General features: G+C 42.1%; 1 protein-coding gene and 1 long non-coding RNA gene across 3 annotated transcripts in view; one reads left to right on the top strand and one right to left on the bottom strand.

Annotated features, from left to right (window-relative positions):
• Nucleotides 1-12,108: 12,108 nt before the first annotated feature.
• LOC112624289 lies at nucleotides 12,109-13,257 on the bottom strand. The gene is made up of 2 exons (XR_003119387.1): nucleotides 12,951-13,257; nucleotides 12,109-12,288 (listed from the first exon to the last, which is right to left on the bottom strand). It is a non-coding gene; the product is annotated as an uncharacterized LOC112624289 (long non-coding RNA).
• An 89-nt stretch (nucleotides 13,258-13,346) lies between these two features.
• Nucleotides 13,347-16,166, top strand: part of AKNAD1 (AKNA domain containing 1) — a 40,683-nt gene continuing 37,863 nt past the window's right edge. For both annotated transcript variants that reach the window (XM_025384689.1, XM_025384700.1), the window contains exon 1: nucleotides 13,347-13,511. In XM_025384689.1, coding sequence (XP_025240474.1) covers nucleotides 13,454-13,511 — 58 coding nt within the window. In that variant the 5' untranslated portion in view covers nucleotides 13,347-13,453. The remainder of the gene's footprint in view (nucleotides 13,512-16,166) is intronic.

Here is a 16,166-nt window from a genome sequence, read left to right as displayed (position 1 = left end):
TTGGTTGACATGGAAAGGTATTAACAATGTATTGGATTCAGTTCTTTCAGGAGCAGGTTATAAAGTACTATAAGTATTAACGTTTTCTAATATGTTTTACAGTGAGCATGTATTACTTGTAATTAAAAAACAACCATATTGTAGATAATAGCTAAATGTGCAAAGGACAGAGATAATTCACAAATGAAGGAATAAAAATGGTTAATAAACATGAAAAATGTCCAACTTCATGAATTATCGAAGTACTACAAATTAAAACACTAAAATACCTTTTTTTAATTAACAAAGATTTTAAAAAATTACAATTTAGTGTTGCAGAGAGCATATCAATATATTATTCCCACACTGTTGATGAATATGCTTGTAATCCATTTTGTTTTTATATTAAGAGCATTAAAATACTTATATTCTGTCCTAATACTTTCCCATCTAATAATCTATTCTAAAGAAATAATTAGAAATACAGGCAAGGATGTTTTACTGTTGTGTTATTTTAAAATATTGAGGCCGGGTACAGTAGCTCACTCCTGTAATCCCAGCACTTTGAGAGGCTGAGGTAGGAGGATCACTTGAGTCTAAGAGTTTGAGACCAGCCTGGGCAACATAGCAAGACCCCATCTCTACTGAAAAATTTAAAAATTAACTAGGTGTAGTGGCACAGGCCTGTAGTCCCAGCTACTTGGGAGGCTGAGGTGAGAGGATGGCTTGAGCTGTAACTGTACTGCTGTACTCCAGCCTGGGTGACAGCAAGAACCTATCTCCAAAACAAAAAAAGAAAATGTTGAAAACTTGGATATACCCTAAATGTCTGTCATTAGGGAAATGATTATAGTATAGCCATGTAGTGGATATAACTCTTAAAAACAAGTATTCATTTCAAAGTTTTTAATAACGTGGGGAAATGTTCTTGACATTAGATGAAAAAAGGATCGTATGCAATTTTTTATGTATTGTGTCCTCGAAACACAAGAAACAATTACGATGAAGCATTGTCTTTCTATACTTTTTTCGATTTTTCACATTTTCTACAATAAGCAGGTAAATATAAAATATAAAAAAGTTAAAAACTGGCTGGGAGCGGTGGCTCACGCTTGTCATCCCAAGACTTTGGGAGGCCGAGGCAGGTGGATTGCTTGAGTCCAAGAGTTCAAGACCAGTCTGGCCAACATGGCAAAACCCCATCTGTACTAAAAATACAAAAATTAGATGGGCATGGTGGCATGCACCTGTAATCCCAGCTACTTGTGGGCCTGAGGTGGGAGGATAACTTGAGCCTGGCAGGCAGAGAGTGCAGTGAGCTGAGATCATGTTACTGTACCCCAGTCTGGATGACAAAGTGAGACCCTGTGTCAAAAAAAAAAAAAAAGTTGAAAACTAAGAAAACCCCCTGTGGATTTGTATATATTTCCCACACGTGCCTCTCTTTATCACCTCCTTCTGGTATCTTTCTATTGTAAAAAAAAAAAAAAAAAGGTATGAAAAGAGATTAAGTGCTTGGGGGAGACAGATAATACAGATGTTAGCGGTTGGGTAGGGTGGAGAGAATCTGTTCTGAGCTGGGGTGACCAATCATCCCGAGACTGATAGGGTCCCAGGATGAGGGACTTCCTATTTTAAAACCTTGAGGAGTTGGCAAAGGCCATTGAGCATGGAAACCCTTTAGGACTTGTAGATCAAAGATGGTAGGTTTAAGAAGCCTGTCTGAGAAAGAGAAGTAAGTAAGTAGCTTAGGGCTTTAACCAGGAGACCCCTCTCTTTCTTTACAGGGTTGGTGAAGATATATTAATACCTTTTAGTGTTCACTAAAGTTGAGGTGGGTGCTATCACTGGTTAACAGCAGATCTAGAGGCTGCCTTTGCTTTGCCAGCAAAACAATCAAGTACTCTTAATTTACATGGTGTCAGGTGTACAGGAAGTTGCAAAGAAGTTGCCTAGTAAAACTTCATTACTACCATATTGTTCAAAAACTCAGTAGGGTGGCTTGCTTAGAAAGGAAGCGAGACTCTTATGATGACCCTAGAAGTCTTCCATGTACTTAACTTCTAAGAGTCCGTTTGCCTTTAGGGTAACATGCTTGCTCAGATGTTCTCCTCTGAAGATAATGACACTGTTTTATGATGTTATTATCAGTTTTAATAATGGGATTGCAAATGTGCCCAGAGGTTTAGGCAAATCATAGCAATCCGAATTGTCATCATTTGGAATTCTTTCTACCTTAGTGGCTACACTCCACCTCAGATAGGTGTCACTGACGCTTCCCAAACCATTGTGTTTTGCATTAGTAGAACCTTGGTAGGGCTCTGGTCTCAGAAACATTAACCCATTAATGCCTGAGGTTGCAGTTTTTTGAATTTTTGCAATCAGACCTTGGTGATGACTTTGAGCAGTAGGATATAAATAATTCCCACATGCTTAGCCTTCCAATAATGGAACACTAGGCATAAGAACTAAGTAAATTTTTAGCGGTGTCTCACTTCCTCATTGGGTCACATTCTTTCCAAGAAACCAAGTGTAGTCATCCTACAGATACTTGCTAGCATGCTGGAGGGATTGTGCGGAAAAGGGTAGATCTTTTATGAATATTTGAGCAACACGACCTTGCCAATGTCTAGGAATTCTACCCATTGCCTCCACTCTCACCAATTATGACTGTTCATCCCCTGACCACAGGCTTCCTTTAAGACATTTTTGTGTTCACAGAGCCTCTCAAACCCATTTAGGAGGATTATAGATGTTCTCTCTAGCAAGCTAGGTACTAAGGCTTTTTCAGTACACATTTCTCAGTTAAATTTTCACCCTTACTTGCCCTTCCATTTGGGGAAGAGGGAGAAGGAGAGAAGGTAAAAAGGTTTGACATTTTTTGAGCACTTACCGTGTGTCAGACACTGAGCAAGGCACTTCCATATACTTATCTAATTGCCACGAGCACCCTTTTTCTCCATTTTGTGGATGTGGGGACCGAGGTTCAGATCACTTAGATAACTCATCCAGGTCCTCAATTACTAAGGAGCAGAGCTAAGGGTCAAACTCAGTTTTTTGTTTGTTTATTTGTTTGTTTGGTTTTGAAATGGAGTTTCGCTCTTCTTGCCCAGGCTGGAGTGCAGAGGTGCAATCTTGGCTCACTGTGACCTCCACCTCCCAGGTTCAAGCGATTCTCCTGCCTCAGCCTCCCGAGTAGCTGGGATTACAGGCATGCACCACCACTCCCGGCTAATTTTGTATTTTTAGTAGAGATGGGGTTTCTCCATGTTGGTCAGACTTGTCTTGAACTCCCGATCTCAGGTGATCCACCCTCCACAGCCTCCCAAAGTGCTGGGATTACAGGCATGAGCCACCGTGCCCGGTCCAAACTCAGTTTTTAAACAACTTGTGCTTTTCCACTCTCCTCAAGCAGCCAAATAGGTCTTCTTCCCTTCCTTCCCTCCTCCCTCTCTGCCTTCCCTTTTCTCACTGTCTCCCCTCTCTCCTTTCACCAGTATTTTATTATTGTGATAAATGCTACTAAGGAGATAAGCGGAGTACTCTGGGGGCTTATATCAGGGGACCCTGGCCTACTGTAGGAATGAGAGAAGGTTCTGGAGGAAGTGGCATGCTAAGTGTTGAGTAAGAACCATGTAGAAAGGCAGGAGGAAGGTGGGGTGGACACTTCAGGCCCTGTGAACAGATGAAGCGAAGGTCTAAGGTAGGCAGTAGGCAGTGTATTTGAGGAGCAAAAGAAGTTCAGGGGACAGAGGATCCCCAGGGGTCAAGGAGTAAGTGCAGAGAGTGAGCGCTTCGGGGAGAGGATTCCAGTCTCCTCACTAGCTGCACATCACACTCACATGAAGCACTAGGGAAAAGGATTATTTGCAGTCTTTTTTTTTTTTTTTCAGACAGAATCTCTCTCTGTCGCCCAGACTGGAGTAGTGCAGTGGCGCGATCTTGGCTCACTGCACCCTCTGCCTCCTGGGTTCATGCGATTCCTTTCTCTCTCAGCCTCCTGACTAGCTGGGATTACAGGCACCTGCCACCACATCCGGCTATTTTTTGTATCTTTAGTAGAGACGGGGTTTCACCATGTTGGCCAGGCTGGTCTGGAACTCCTGACCTCATGATCCGTCCACCTTGGCCCTCCAAAGTGCTAGGATTACAGGCGTGAGCCTCTGCGCCCAGCCCATTTGCCGTCTTTACAGAGAAAACACACTTTATCCTTGAGTAGTGTTTCTAACTGGCGTTTTGGATGAGAGCATTCTTCTTTGCACAGGACTTTGCTTCCACCGTGGCCCCTGAGTACTAAATGCCAGCTGCACTCCCCCTCCATTTCTAAAAGCCCCTGGGTGGCCCTGCCATCCTATTGAGAACCAACTGCTCTAGTTCAGGCTGCAGGAGTGTCACTGCCACCAACTTCAAGACCGTGCTTTGTCCCTTCATCCAGCAACATTCAAACTCCTCTTTTGGCAGATCTTCTTCCCTGTAGACATCCTAATGGTTCTCATGTATACCACCATGACACACTGAGAGCATTTCCAGTTCCATAAAATAAATGTTGAGACCCTGCCATCCCAGCTATATGCCCTGGCTGGGATTACAAATAGGCTAGTGACAGGACAGATATGAAACAATTAATTACAAGATAGTGGAGAAAGTGTAACCGGGGAACCTTGTACAGGGCATGAATTGACAAAAGACGAAGGGATGACCTCTCCTGGCCAAAGAGGCCAGAGAGGAAGGGCATTCCAGGCATGTCTTCTTCAAAGACGGGGACATAAAACACCAGGTGAGCTTGGGGAGTTATAAATAGCTTAGGATTGTTGAAGCATGAATTTCAAGGCAAGGTGTGGTAGGAAGACAGGTTGGAGAGGTAAGCTGCCACAGTTCACAAAGGGCCTCAGAGGCCATGTGGAACTTAGACAGTATGCAAAACAAACTGCTAAATGTGTTACACTTGCAAACCTGCAATCATCCTAAAATGATAACATGTGAATGAGGTCATTAAACATTTTCTGAAGAGCTTTATAGATAAGGTTACTGCTGTGTGATACAAGTTTCTCCCTGGCTCTATGATCTCATTTTATGAAGTTCCTGTGTGCTTTGGAGGATTTTAAAGTCTCTTTTCATGTATTATTATATTTTTGAGACAGGGTCTCCCTCTGTACCCAGGCTACAGGGCAGTGGCGTGATCATAGCTCACTGCAGCCTCCAACTCCTGGGCTCAAGTGATCCCTTCTGCCTCAGCCTCCTGAGTAGCTAGGACTACAAGCTTGTGAGCTTCTGTCACCATGCCCAGCTGGTGTGTGTGTGTGTGTGTGTGTGTGTGTGTGTGTGTGTGTGTGTGTGTTTTAAAGACAGGGTCTTACTATATTGGTTTTAAACTCCAAGCTTCAAATGATCCTCCACCCTCAGACTCCCAAAGTGCTGGGATTACAGGTGTGAGCCACCAAGGCCTGCTCATGTATTATTATTATTATTACTACTATTATTTTGAGACAGGGTCTGGCTCTGTCACCCAGGGTGGAGTGCAGTGGCGTGATCTCAGCTCACTGCAACCTCTGCCTCCTGGATTCAAGCGATCCTCCCACCTCAGCCTCCCAAGAATCTGGGACTACAGGTGTGCACCACCATGCCCAGCTAATTTTTGTATTTTTAGTAGAGATAGGGTTTCACCGTGTTGGCCAGGCTGGTCTCAAACTCCTGACCGCCTCAGCCTCCCAAAACACTGGGATAACGTATTATTTTTAACAACTTTCTTGAGCTATGGCTGACATACAATCAACAGGACATATTTAAAGGGCACGATTTGTGAAGTTCTGAAAAAAAGTCACCACAATCAACATATCTATCACTTCTAAAAATTTTCTCATGTCTCTTGGTCACCCCATCTCCCTTCTCAACCTACACCCAACTCAGGCAACCACTGATCTACTTTCTATTATTATACATCACTTTGCATTTTTCACAATTTTATATAAATGGAATTATACAATATATACCCTGTGTGTGTGTGTGTGTGTGTGTGTGTGTAACCTGGCTTCTTTCAAATAGCTAAATTACAGTCATGCACCACATAATAGCATTTTGGTCAATGACAGACTATATCTATGACAGTGGTCCCGTAAGATTATATTACCATATTTTTACTGAAACTTTTCTATGTTTAGATACACAAATACTTACTATTGCGTTACAGTTGCCTACATCATTTGGTATGGTAACATGCTCTATGGGTTTGTAGTCTAAAAGCAATAGGCTATACAATATAGCCTAGGTGTGTAGTAGGCCACACCATCTAGTTTGTGTAAGTACACTCTATGATGCATTTCTCAGAATGTATATCTGTTGTTAGGTGACATGTAACTGTATTTTGAAATTCATCCATGTATTACAGTTGCATGTATCAAAGGTATAATTTTTAATTTTTTTTTAGCTTTCCAATTTTGAGGTATGCCCTCCTGCTGTATCTCAATAAATTACAATTGTTCTACAGGATAAAAAAGCTTCACATCAAGAGGGGCTTTGGGGTAGTAGTACCCTCTGGAGATACAATAAATGCTACTTGGGGATGAAATGATGAGGCATAGATCCTAGTTTTCTAAGAATCCTCCAAAAGAGTACTATGGTAAGCAAAACAATGGCCCCAAAAGATGTCCAAGTATTAATCCTTGGAATCTGCAAATGTGTTTCCTTACATGTCAAAGGGATTTTGCAGATGCAATTAAATTAAGGGTCTTGAGATGATTATCCTAGATTATCCGGGTGAGCCCAGTGTAATCACAAGGGTCCTTGTAAGTGAAAGACTGAGGCAGGAGTGTCACTGTCAGAGGAGATTTGAATATGTTGTGATGTTGCTTTTGAAGATGAAGGAAGGGGCCATGGGTCAAGGACTACAAATGGTCTCTAGAAGCTGGAAAAGGCAAGAAAGTTGATTCTCCTGTCAAGCCTCCAGAAGGAATGCAGCCCTGCCTACACCTTTATTTCAGTGCAGTGAAATTATTTTCAGACGTTGACCTCCAGAACTTAATCAACTTGTGTAGTTTTACACTACATTTGTGCTAACTTTGTGAAATAAAATTTATGAGAGGTCATTGGTTGACTGAGCTCCTGCACTAGGCCCCAACAGACCAGACCCAATAAGAATGGAGTCACTCGTGCTCGGGGCCACATAACCAAACTGAACTTAGAAATGGGTCAGTTTCCTAAAAAAACAGGAAATTCATAGCAACCAACCTAATGGGGCCCAGTCAACTTGATCAGGCATGATAAGGAAATCCCCTCTGCTTGAAGTCACTTTGAAACAATCAATCTGCTTATGGGTCCTTGTTCCTTATTTCTGCTTACTTTAGCCTTTTCTGCCTGTAAAGCCCAGCCTCTCTGCTTAGCTCATTGAAGAGCCTTTCTATTTCATAGATGGTATGCTGTCTGATTCATGAAGTGCCAATAAAAGCCAATAAGATCTTTGAAATCAATTTGTTGAAATTTTGTTCCTTAACAATTTGTTATAGAAGCAATATGAAACTAAAACAATAACCAATCTTATTAAAACAACAACAACAACACTGATGAGTCTGACTGCTTCTATTTCTTCTTCCTGTTTGTGACATGCGGTCTTACGGGAGCAGAAGCACGTTGGCTTTGGATGACCTATCCTAGCTCTGTTCCTCTGAGCTCAGTTATCTTTTTTTTTTTTTTTGAGTCCGGGTCTCACTCTGTCACCCAGGCTGGAGTGCAGTGGCACGCTCTCAGCTCACTGCAACCGCTGCCTCCTAGGCTCAAGTGATTCTTGTGCCTCAGCCTCCCGAGCAGCTAGGATGACAGCTGCATGCCACCACGCCCCATGTCCAGCTTAATTTTTTTTTTTTTTTTGTATTTTTAGTAGAGACAGGGTTTCACCACGTTGGCCAGGCTGGTCTCAAACTTTTGTCCTTAAGTGATCTGCCCGCCTTGTCCTCCCAAAGAGCTAGAATTACAGGCATGAACCACCGTGTCCTCAGTCCTCATCTTAAAGAAGCAATGATACTTACTTTGGGGGCTGTGAAAAGGACTGAAGAGATATACACAAAGCACCTACCACACAGTCGGCTTTTAATCCCACCTCACACCTGATTCCAAGGGATTAAATCCTGGCTGCTAGTGGCCTGCTGTATAATTTTAGCTAAACTGCCTCCTCTCCTTCAATCTGTTCCACAAGGTTAGAGATACTTAAGTCCCTGAGAGTGTTTAATTAGAGTTTGCAATGTGACTGGATACTGTTGGTCGAAAAGTGTTATTTAGAGGCAAAGCGCTGTTATTTTTGAGCAGATAATTGTTTCCTGTCCTAAGTTGTTTAACCTTGTACCTAGTTTCCTTCTCTGAGATAATGACACTGCTTGAGAGGGTAAAGAAATACCTCACCTAAGTGTTGTGAGTTTTAGTTAATTAACGCTTATGAAGCCTACACAAGCCTATCATAAAAGGCTAAACGTTGATTATTTACCTTTCATATGGTTGTCACTTCTGGTATCTTAATACTGTCTAGTAAAAATTGGCATTGCAGCATTGGATCAGGTAATATTTACTTCATAATTGTGCTGGGGGCTCTAACTTATGACTATGCAAAGAGCTTTGTGCTTTTTACAAGAAAGGGTTAGGGAAGTATTGATAGCTATTGTTTTTCTACCATGCCACAACTTATAACAGATTTACATTTCAAATTCTCATCTCATATAAAAACATACAAAAAAGCTAAAATTGTGAAATACTGACAGAGGTATTTTACATAATGGTTAATAAGTTTTTAAAGCTAGCATGTATCAAGACATTATGTGTCAGGCACTGTTCTAAACCTTATGCATGCATTAAAGCTAAAGTAGGCATAGGCTGGGTGCGGTGGCTCATGCCTGTAATTCCAGCACTTTGGGAGGCTGAGGCAGGAGGATTGCTTGAGCGCAGGAGGTCAAGGCCAGCTTGGCAAACAAAGTGAGACCCCACCTCTACAAAAAATTTAAAAAAAAATTAGCTGGGTGCTGTGGCAGGAACCTGTAGTCCCAGCTATTTGGGAGGTTGAGGCAGGAGGATCGCTTGAGCACTGGAGGTTGAAGCTGCAGTGAGCTACAATGATGGCACTGTACTCCAGCCTGGGCGACAGAGGAAAACCCTGTCTCATAAATACATAAATAAATAAATAGGTTTAAGTGATTCTCGTGCCTCAGCCTCCCGAATAGTTGGGATTACAGGCACACGTCACCATGCCCAGCTAGTTTTTGCATTTTTTAGTAGAGACGGGGTCTCATCATGTTGGCCAGGCTGGTCTTGAACTCCTGGCCTCAAAGGATCCTCCCACCTTAGCCTCCCAAAGTGCTGGGATTATAGGCATAAGCCACCACACCCGGCCTACAAATATGTTTAAAACATAGAACATGCTCTAACAAAGGTAATCATCTTTTCATATGTTTAAGCACCATGTATATTTGTATATCTTTTTTTCTCTTAATTCATGTCTTTTGTTCTTTGGGGTCTTTTTTTTTATTATTGATTTGAGTGATCTTTATTCTAAAATACTTGGAAAAATACAAGAAAGCATGACAAGGGGTCCTGATTAAATTCTCCCCTGCCTTCACAAGCACATTGCCAGGTTTTGTTGATTGTTACTCAAAAACGTCTTATGTCTTGAACACATCAACTTATTTCATCTCTGCCACCACCATGCTAGTTCCTTTCAGCTTTCCCAATAAACAATGTTATTTTCCATCCTCAGGTCTTTGCACACATGTCCCCTCAGCCCAGAACGCTCTGCCCCAACTCTCTGCGTGGTTGGTTTGTGTCCTTCAGGCTCCAGCTTGAAATGCATGGCCTTGGAGAGCCCTTCCCTGCCTATCCGTTCTCAAGAAAGGTTTATATTCTTTCTTATATTCTTTCTTCCAGAAGTCTCCTCCTATCATTCATAGCACTTATCACCATTTATAATAATATACAATGTGCTAAATCCTTTGCACTCGGTTAATGAATATTTGGAAAGTGATTAGAATAGCATCAGGTGCATTGTGCTATGTAAATGTTGCTTTAAACAGCAACTCACATACTCTTCACAACAACCCTATGTGGTAGTGCTATTAATACCCCCATTTTACAGATGAACGAACTAAGGAATAGAGAAGTAACTTCTCTAAGATAGCACAACTAATGAGTAGCAGAGCCTAACTACAAACTCACTCTGGCACCGAAGTCCACACACCTAACTGTTCTCTATATTTCCTTTTGATTCCAGGACCTAGCGTGGTACTGTATGCCCAACAGGTACACTCAATAAATATTTGTTTAATAAATGAAGGAACAGTTCTAATGAGAAAATAAAAGTTACCTGTAATCCTACCACAGGTTTTGAGATTCATCCTATAGATATTTCTTCTAATATAAAAATAAACTTAATCCAAATCATAACTTTTCGAAATCATTTTGAGGAGCATAGATTAGGTATCATGTGCAATATATTTAACCTTGTATTCATTATTTAAAAAAATATATAATTACAAGTCAGTGTTCTTCCTTTAGGCAGGGGGAGGAGGGCAGAGGAGAGAAGCATAAGTCTTTGGTTAAGGGAGGAAGGGTTTTCATAAAATATTCTGGCTGTTCTTATCTCCAGGCAGAGGTGGCAAAACTTAAGTTTGAAAGTTTAGGGAAGGGCAGAGAAGTTTCAGGGACAAGATGAAAAACAAATTATACTTATTCGAGGCTGGGTATGGTGGCTCATGCCTGTAATCACATCACTTTGGGAGGCCGAGGAGGAGGATCGCTTGAACCCAGTAGTTTAAGATGAGCCTGGGCAACATAGCATGACCCTGTCTCTACAAAAAAGAAAAAAAAATTAGCCAGGTGTAGTGGTATGTGCCTGTGGTCCCAGCTACTCAGGAGGCTGAGACGGGAGGATTGCTTGAGCCCAGGAGGTAGAGACTGCAGTGAGCCATAATCATGCCACTGCACTCCAGCCTGGGTGACACAACAAGACTCAGATCTTTAAAAAATAAATAAATAAATAAAATTTAAAAATTATACTTCTTTGGCTGGGCATGGTGGCTCACGCCTGTAATGCCAGCACTTTGGGAGGCCAAGGCAGGCGGGTTATGAGGTCAAGAGATCAAGACCATCCTGGCCAACATGGCGAAACCCTGTCTCTACTAAAAATACAAAAATTAGCTGGGCTTGGTGGCGCGTGCCTGTAGTTCCAGCTACTCGGGAGGCTGAGGCAGGAGAATCACTTGAACCCGGGAGGCGGAGGTTGCAGTGAGCCCAGGTTGCGACACTGTACTCCAGCCTGGCGACAGAGTGAGACTCCGTCTCAAAAAAAGAAAAAGAAAAAGAAATTATACTTCTTTAAATCAGTGTGTTTTAAAGTTTATCACTGGAATTATTTTCAGCAAATCAATTGGTAAGAGTTTTCTAAATGTTTCCAAAGCACAGCAAAGGTCCGCGGTTTACAGCACAAACTAGGCTACGTCAATGGGAAAATTGGATAAAAAGACGGTGCTAACCTCATCAAAGCCCGAGGAAAACCAGTAAAGTTTTCTGGTAAAACACGGGCAGGAAGTTTCTCCAAATATTGCTTTACTCATACTTTTAAAAGGCTTTTCTCCCTTCCCCCCACCTTCTAAAATCGTTTCGGGATAACAAATTTGTAACAGCTGGTCATCAAACTCATGCGCACTCCCAAAAGGATGACGTCACTGAAACTGACTATAAATAATACATCCATCTGGCTCTTGTAGGAGTATTGGATTGACTTGTTGCCCATCACAGTGTCTCCCTTCTGCCACCCACAATGACAGGGTGAAGCCAGACGGCCTCACTGAATGGTATATGGTTACAGCTGAGGCACTGCATTGTGGGTACCCCACATTTCTGAGATAAAGTTAGCTGATAGAATTACCAGAGCGTAATCAAATGCAGTCATTACAGAAGGAGCCTATATCACCTTACCTTTGAAAATATTTTAATCTAGAAACACCATACACTGGATACAAAATTCATGAATCCCTGACCCCTGGGCGTGGCTTTGGACATATTATTCTGAGCCATCTCCTATTTTCTTTCATATGTAAATAGAATTCTCGAGCTAGGAATAGAAGGAGAGAAAGAGAAAATTGAAACAGCCAGACCAAGTGTTTTTGAATGCTCTTAAAAGACAAAAAAAAAAAAGACAAAAGTTTGTATCACATCAGAAGTTCCCTATGCGGTCTTCAAAGCTGATTTCTTGCAGTTAAAAGAATCCAGAAGAAGCAGGCACGCCATGATTTTGAAGCTCCATTTTTGTTCTATTATTCAACTGCAGTCAACTTCCAACTGTTGAAAAAAAGACGATTTAGAGTTAAAGGATTGCTTGTCTGTGTCGCAAGGCCATTCAACTTGTTCACCCTGTGATATCCAGAGCCTCCAAGTTGTTGGTGAGTTTCTATTGCAATTGCCATATTACCATGGTTTTGCCTCTTTCTGTTGACTGTAGCATTGTGTTGTTTGAAGACAGAGCAGCATATTGCTCTGTGCAGCACAAATTATTGATGGATAATGTACTTAAAGCTTTTAGCTGTACACTATTCACATTCTAAATGACAGATACAGAAAGGAATAATCAGAATTCAGGTTGTTGAATCATTGCCTCCAACAGCCAACTCTTACCATGACAAAGTCAGTAGGGCTGATCTTAGAAGTGTAGGACTTGTGAGTGTTATGTGGCTGTGCTAACTGGTACTTTAGTGGAGGGGCAGAGCAGGGTGAGTAGAAACAATGCCTGCTTTCTCCTCCATGTCTGGGTCCTACACATCGTCCCCAGTTTGCCTGGTTTGTAGAGGTTTAAACACAGAACAGAGGGTGTTGGGAATGAGATAAAGAGATTGTCACAGGAACATGGCCCCACGGTTTTCCTTTGGTGATTAAAACAATCCCGTCAATATGGAAAACTGTGTTATCACAAAATGGGCTTAGTAAATAGAAGAATTGTCACCTACCAGCCAGAAACAACAATTTGCAGACCACCTTTGGCCTCTTGCCAGCAAGGAGTTTGGTTTTCCCATCTGTAGAAATTCTTAATTGAGTCCATCAGATTCCCAGTCATCCTAGCCATGGTTACCTTCTTCTCTAAGTTGGCAGGTTAGTGAGCTTAGGCTAGCACTTCAGCATCAAATTTTGACTTCATGATAAAGTAAATCACACAGGGAATAGCTGTCAGCATGGTGACTACCTTGTTGTTCATTCCTACTCAGGGACTGGCCTGAAGTGTTTTCACAGCCTGGGTCACTATGATGTCCTGGCCCTGTCTGCTCAAAGTGTTCATCTCAGAGTGACTTGTGAGGTATTGCTGAGCACATAATGGCCAGGATAGCTGCATAAGCAGGCGTGGCCCCAAATGTAGTCACCTGACTTCAGAAAATCAAATTGGATTCTACAGAAAGGTTCTGTTGGATTCTGACCGGAACCTCTTTGGGTGTGCCTTTGGATTTCAAGTGTTGACATGGGAAGATGCTCCAGTTCCTCAAGCTATCTGAAACAAGCTCATTACAATGCTAAGGGTATGGACTGTCCTTTTCCAGAAAAATCCTCTTGATATTTTGCATGCACACACACAAATAATAACAACAACAGAAGCTGTTTTCCTGTATGTAACGAGAGTGTTCCTCAGGCTTCTGGTTTATCTTGATGGTAGCTCACTCTTTCTTTTCCTTTCTCTCTCTCTCTCTCTCTCTCTCTCTCTGTGTGTGTGTGTGTGTGTGTGAGAGAGAGAGAGAGAGAGAGACAGACAGACAGACAGACAGAGACAGAGAGACAGGGTCTTACTCTGTCACCCAGGCTGGAGTGCAGTGGTGTGATCTCTGCTCACTGCAGCCTTGACCTCCTGGGCTCAATTGATCCTCCATCTCAGCCTCCCAAGTTGCTGGGACTATAGGCACGTACCAACACTCCTGGCTAATTTTTAATTTTTTTTTTTTTTTTATGTAGAGACAGGGTCTTGCTTTGTTGCCCAAGCCGTTCTCAAACTCCTGTCCTCAAGCAATCCTTCTGTTTTGGCCTCCCAAAGTGCTGAGACTACAGTCATGAGCCACTGGACCTGGCCTTTTTTTTCTTTTTCTTAAGAGCCAGAGCAAAATTCAAATTGTATCAGTTTTAATGGAATTATACTTTAAAAGTGGGAATTTGGCCAACAAAGTGTCTTTCCTTTCTATACAAGAAGGCTATGGAGTTTGGCAATGAGCTCCTGAAAATGTAAAGAAAGCATGAGGATAACTTTGGGGCTGTTGCTTGGGTCATTAAAAGTATTGCAAAACTAGAATTTGTTTTCTTCCTCCATTCTCTCTGTAGGCATTTAAACATACTCTCAGGCTGGGCACAGTGGCTTGTGCCTGTAATCCCAGCACTTTGGGAGGCTGAGGCAGGTGGATTACTTGAGCCCAGGAGTTCAAGACCATCCTGAACAACATGGTGAAACTCCATCTCTACAAAAAAAAATTAAAAATTAATCAGGTGTGGTGGTATGTGCCTGTAGTCCCAGCTACTCAGGAGGCTAAGGGAGGAAGATCAATTGAGCCTGGGAGGTTGAGGCTACAGTGAGCCATGGTGGTGTCACTGCACTCCAGCCTGGATGATAGAGTGAGACCTTGTCTCAAAAAAAGAAAAAGATACTCCCTTTGTTTTTTTTTTGTTCTAAAACATTAGACAAAATTTTGTTTAAAATTGCTTAGTGATTTATTATTATTATTATTATTTTAATATTTTTGAGACAGAGTCTTGCTGTCACGCAGGCTGGAGTGCAGTGGCATGATCTCGGCTCACTGCAACCTCTGCCTGCCGGGTTCAAGTGATTCTCCTGCCTCAGCCTCCTGAGTAGCTGGGACTATAGGGGTGCACCACCATGCCTGACTAATTTTTGTATTTTTAGTAGAAACGAGTTTCGCCACATTGACCAGGCTGGTCTCGAACTACTGAGCTCAAGTGATCCACCTGCCTCGGCCTCCCAAAGTGCTGAGATTACAGGCGTGAGCCACCTCACCCGGCCTGATTTTTTTTTACCTTCAAATATATTTATTTACAGGTTGAGTTTTAAAATTGTCTTAACGTTCTTGTAGAGACTATGTCTTTTTTTTTGAGATGGAGTCTCACTCTGTCACCAGGCTGGAGTACAGTGGTGTGATCTTGGCTCACTGCAACCTCCGCCTCCTGGGTTCAAGTGATTCTCCTGCCTCAGCCTGAGTATCTGGGACTACAGGTGTGCACCACCACGCCCAGCTAATTTTTTGTATTTTTAGTAGAGACAGGGTTTCGCCATGTTGGCCAGGATGGTCTCGATCTCTTGACCTTGTGATCCACCTGCCTCGGCCATCCAAAGTGCTGGGATTACAGGCATGAGCCACCTTTCTTGGCCGAGATTATGTTTTACATATGCAATTCCTTCCTTTATCCTTTAAATATCCCCACAGATAAGGAGTGCCTCACCCCTGGACCTGGGCATTCTTCAGTATTCCAATACTGAGACTGGTTTTGTGTTTTCATTTTTCAACAACAATGTATGGAATTCTCACTCTGTGCCAAGCCCTATGCCGAGTACTTTACGTGCCTTATCTCAGGTATTGCTAGTCCTATTTCTCAGAAAAGGCAACCAACCGAGACTCACAAGAGTTAAATAACTTGCCAGATGACACACAGCTAGAAAGTAGAGAAGCCAGAGAATTCACATCCATGCCTCTCTGCTTCTGCTTTCCCACTGTGCCTTTCACTTTCTTGGGAAGCCTTTTCCCTTGTTCTTCAACTTGGGTTAGAGTAGCCTGTAATTCTTTTCATGAAGATGTGCCTCACTTTATACTAAATATTACCCTCTTTAAATGATTTTAAATAATCCTGCAGTGATATTCTCCTTTCTCTCCACCTGTCTAAACAGAGCATCTGTTTAATTTGGATTCTCTAACATTGGCATGTGTCTATAAATTAAGATTTTTGTACAATGTCTCGCAGATGTTTCTACCACATTTAGTTTGTACTCCTTTTTTTCTTGGACGACTTAGTTCAAAAAAAATTTATTTTGGTCAAACATATGATTTTAGCTTTTGAGGTTACCTAATAAATCACCAGTTTATAGACTCATAAAAATTTGGTTGGAGGGAGAACCTCAGAGATCTGCTCACCCAACCTAATCATTGTATGGGCAAGGGAGGCTGCCAGCGGCTGTGGTCACC

Source organism: Theropithecus gelada, chromosome 1 (assembly GCF_003255815.1).
Source record: "Theropithecus gelada isolate Dixy chromosome 1, Tgel_1.0, whole genome shotgun sequence".
Classification (NCBI taxonomy): Eukaryota; Metazoa; Chordata; class Mammalia; order Primates; family Cercopithecidae; genus Theropithecus; species Theropithecus gelada.
This window is presented reverse-complemented; position numbering and strand designations above follow the sequence as displayed.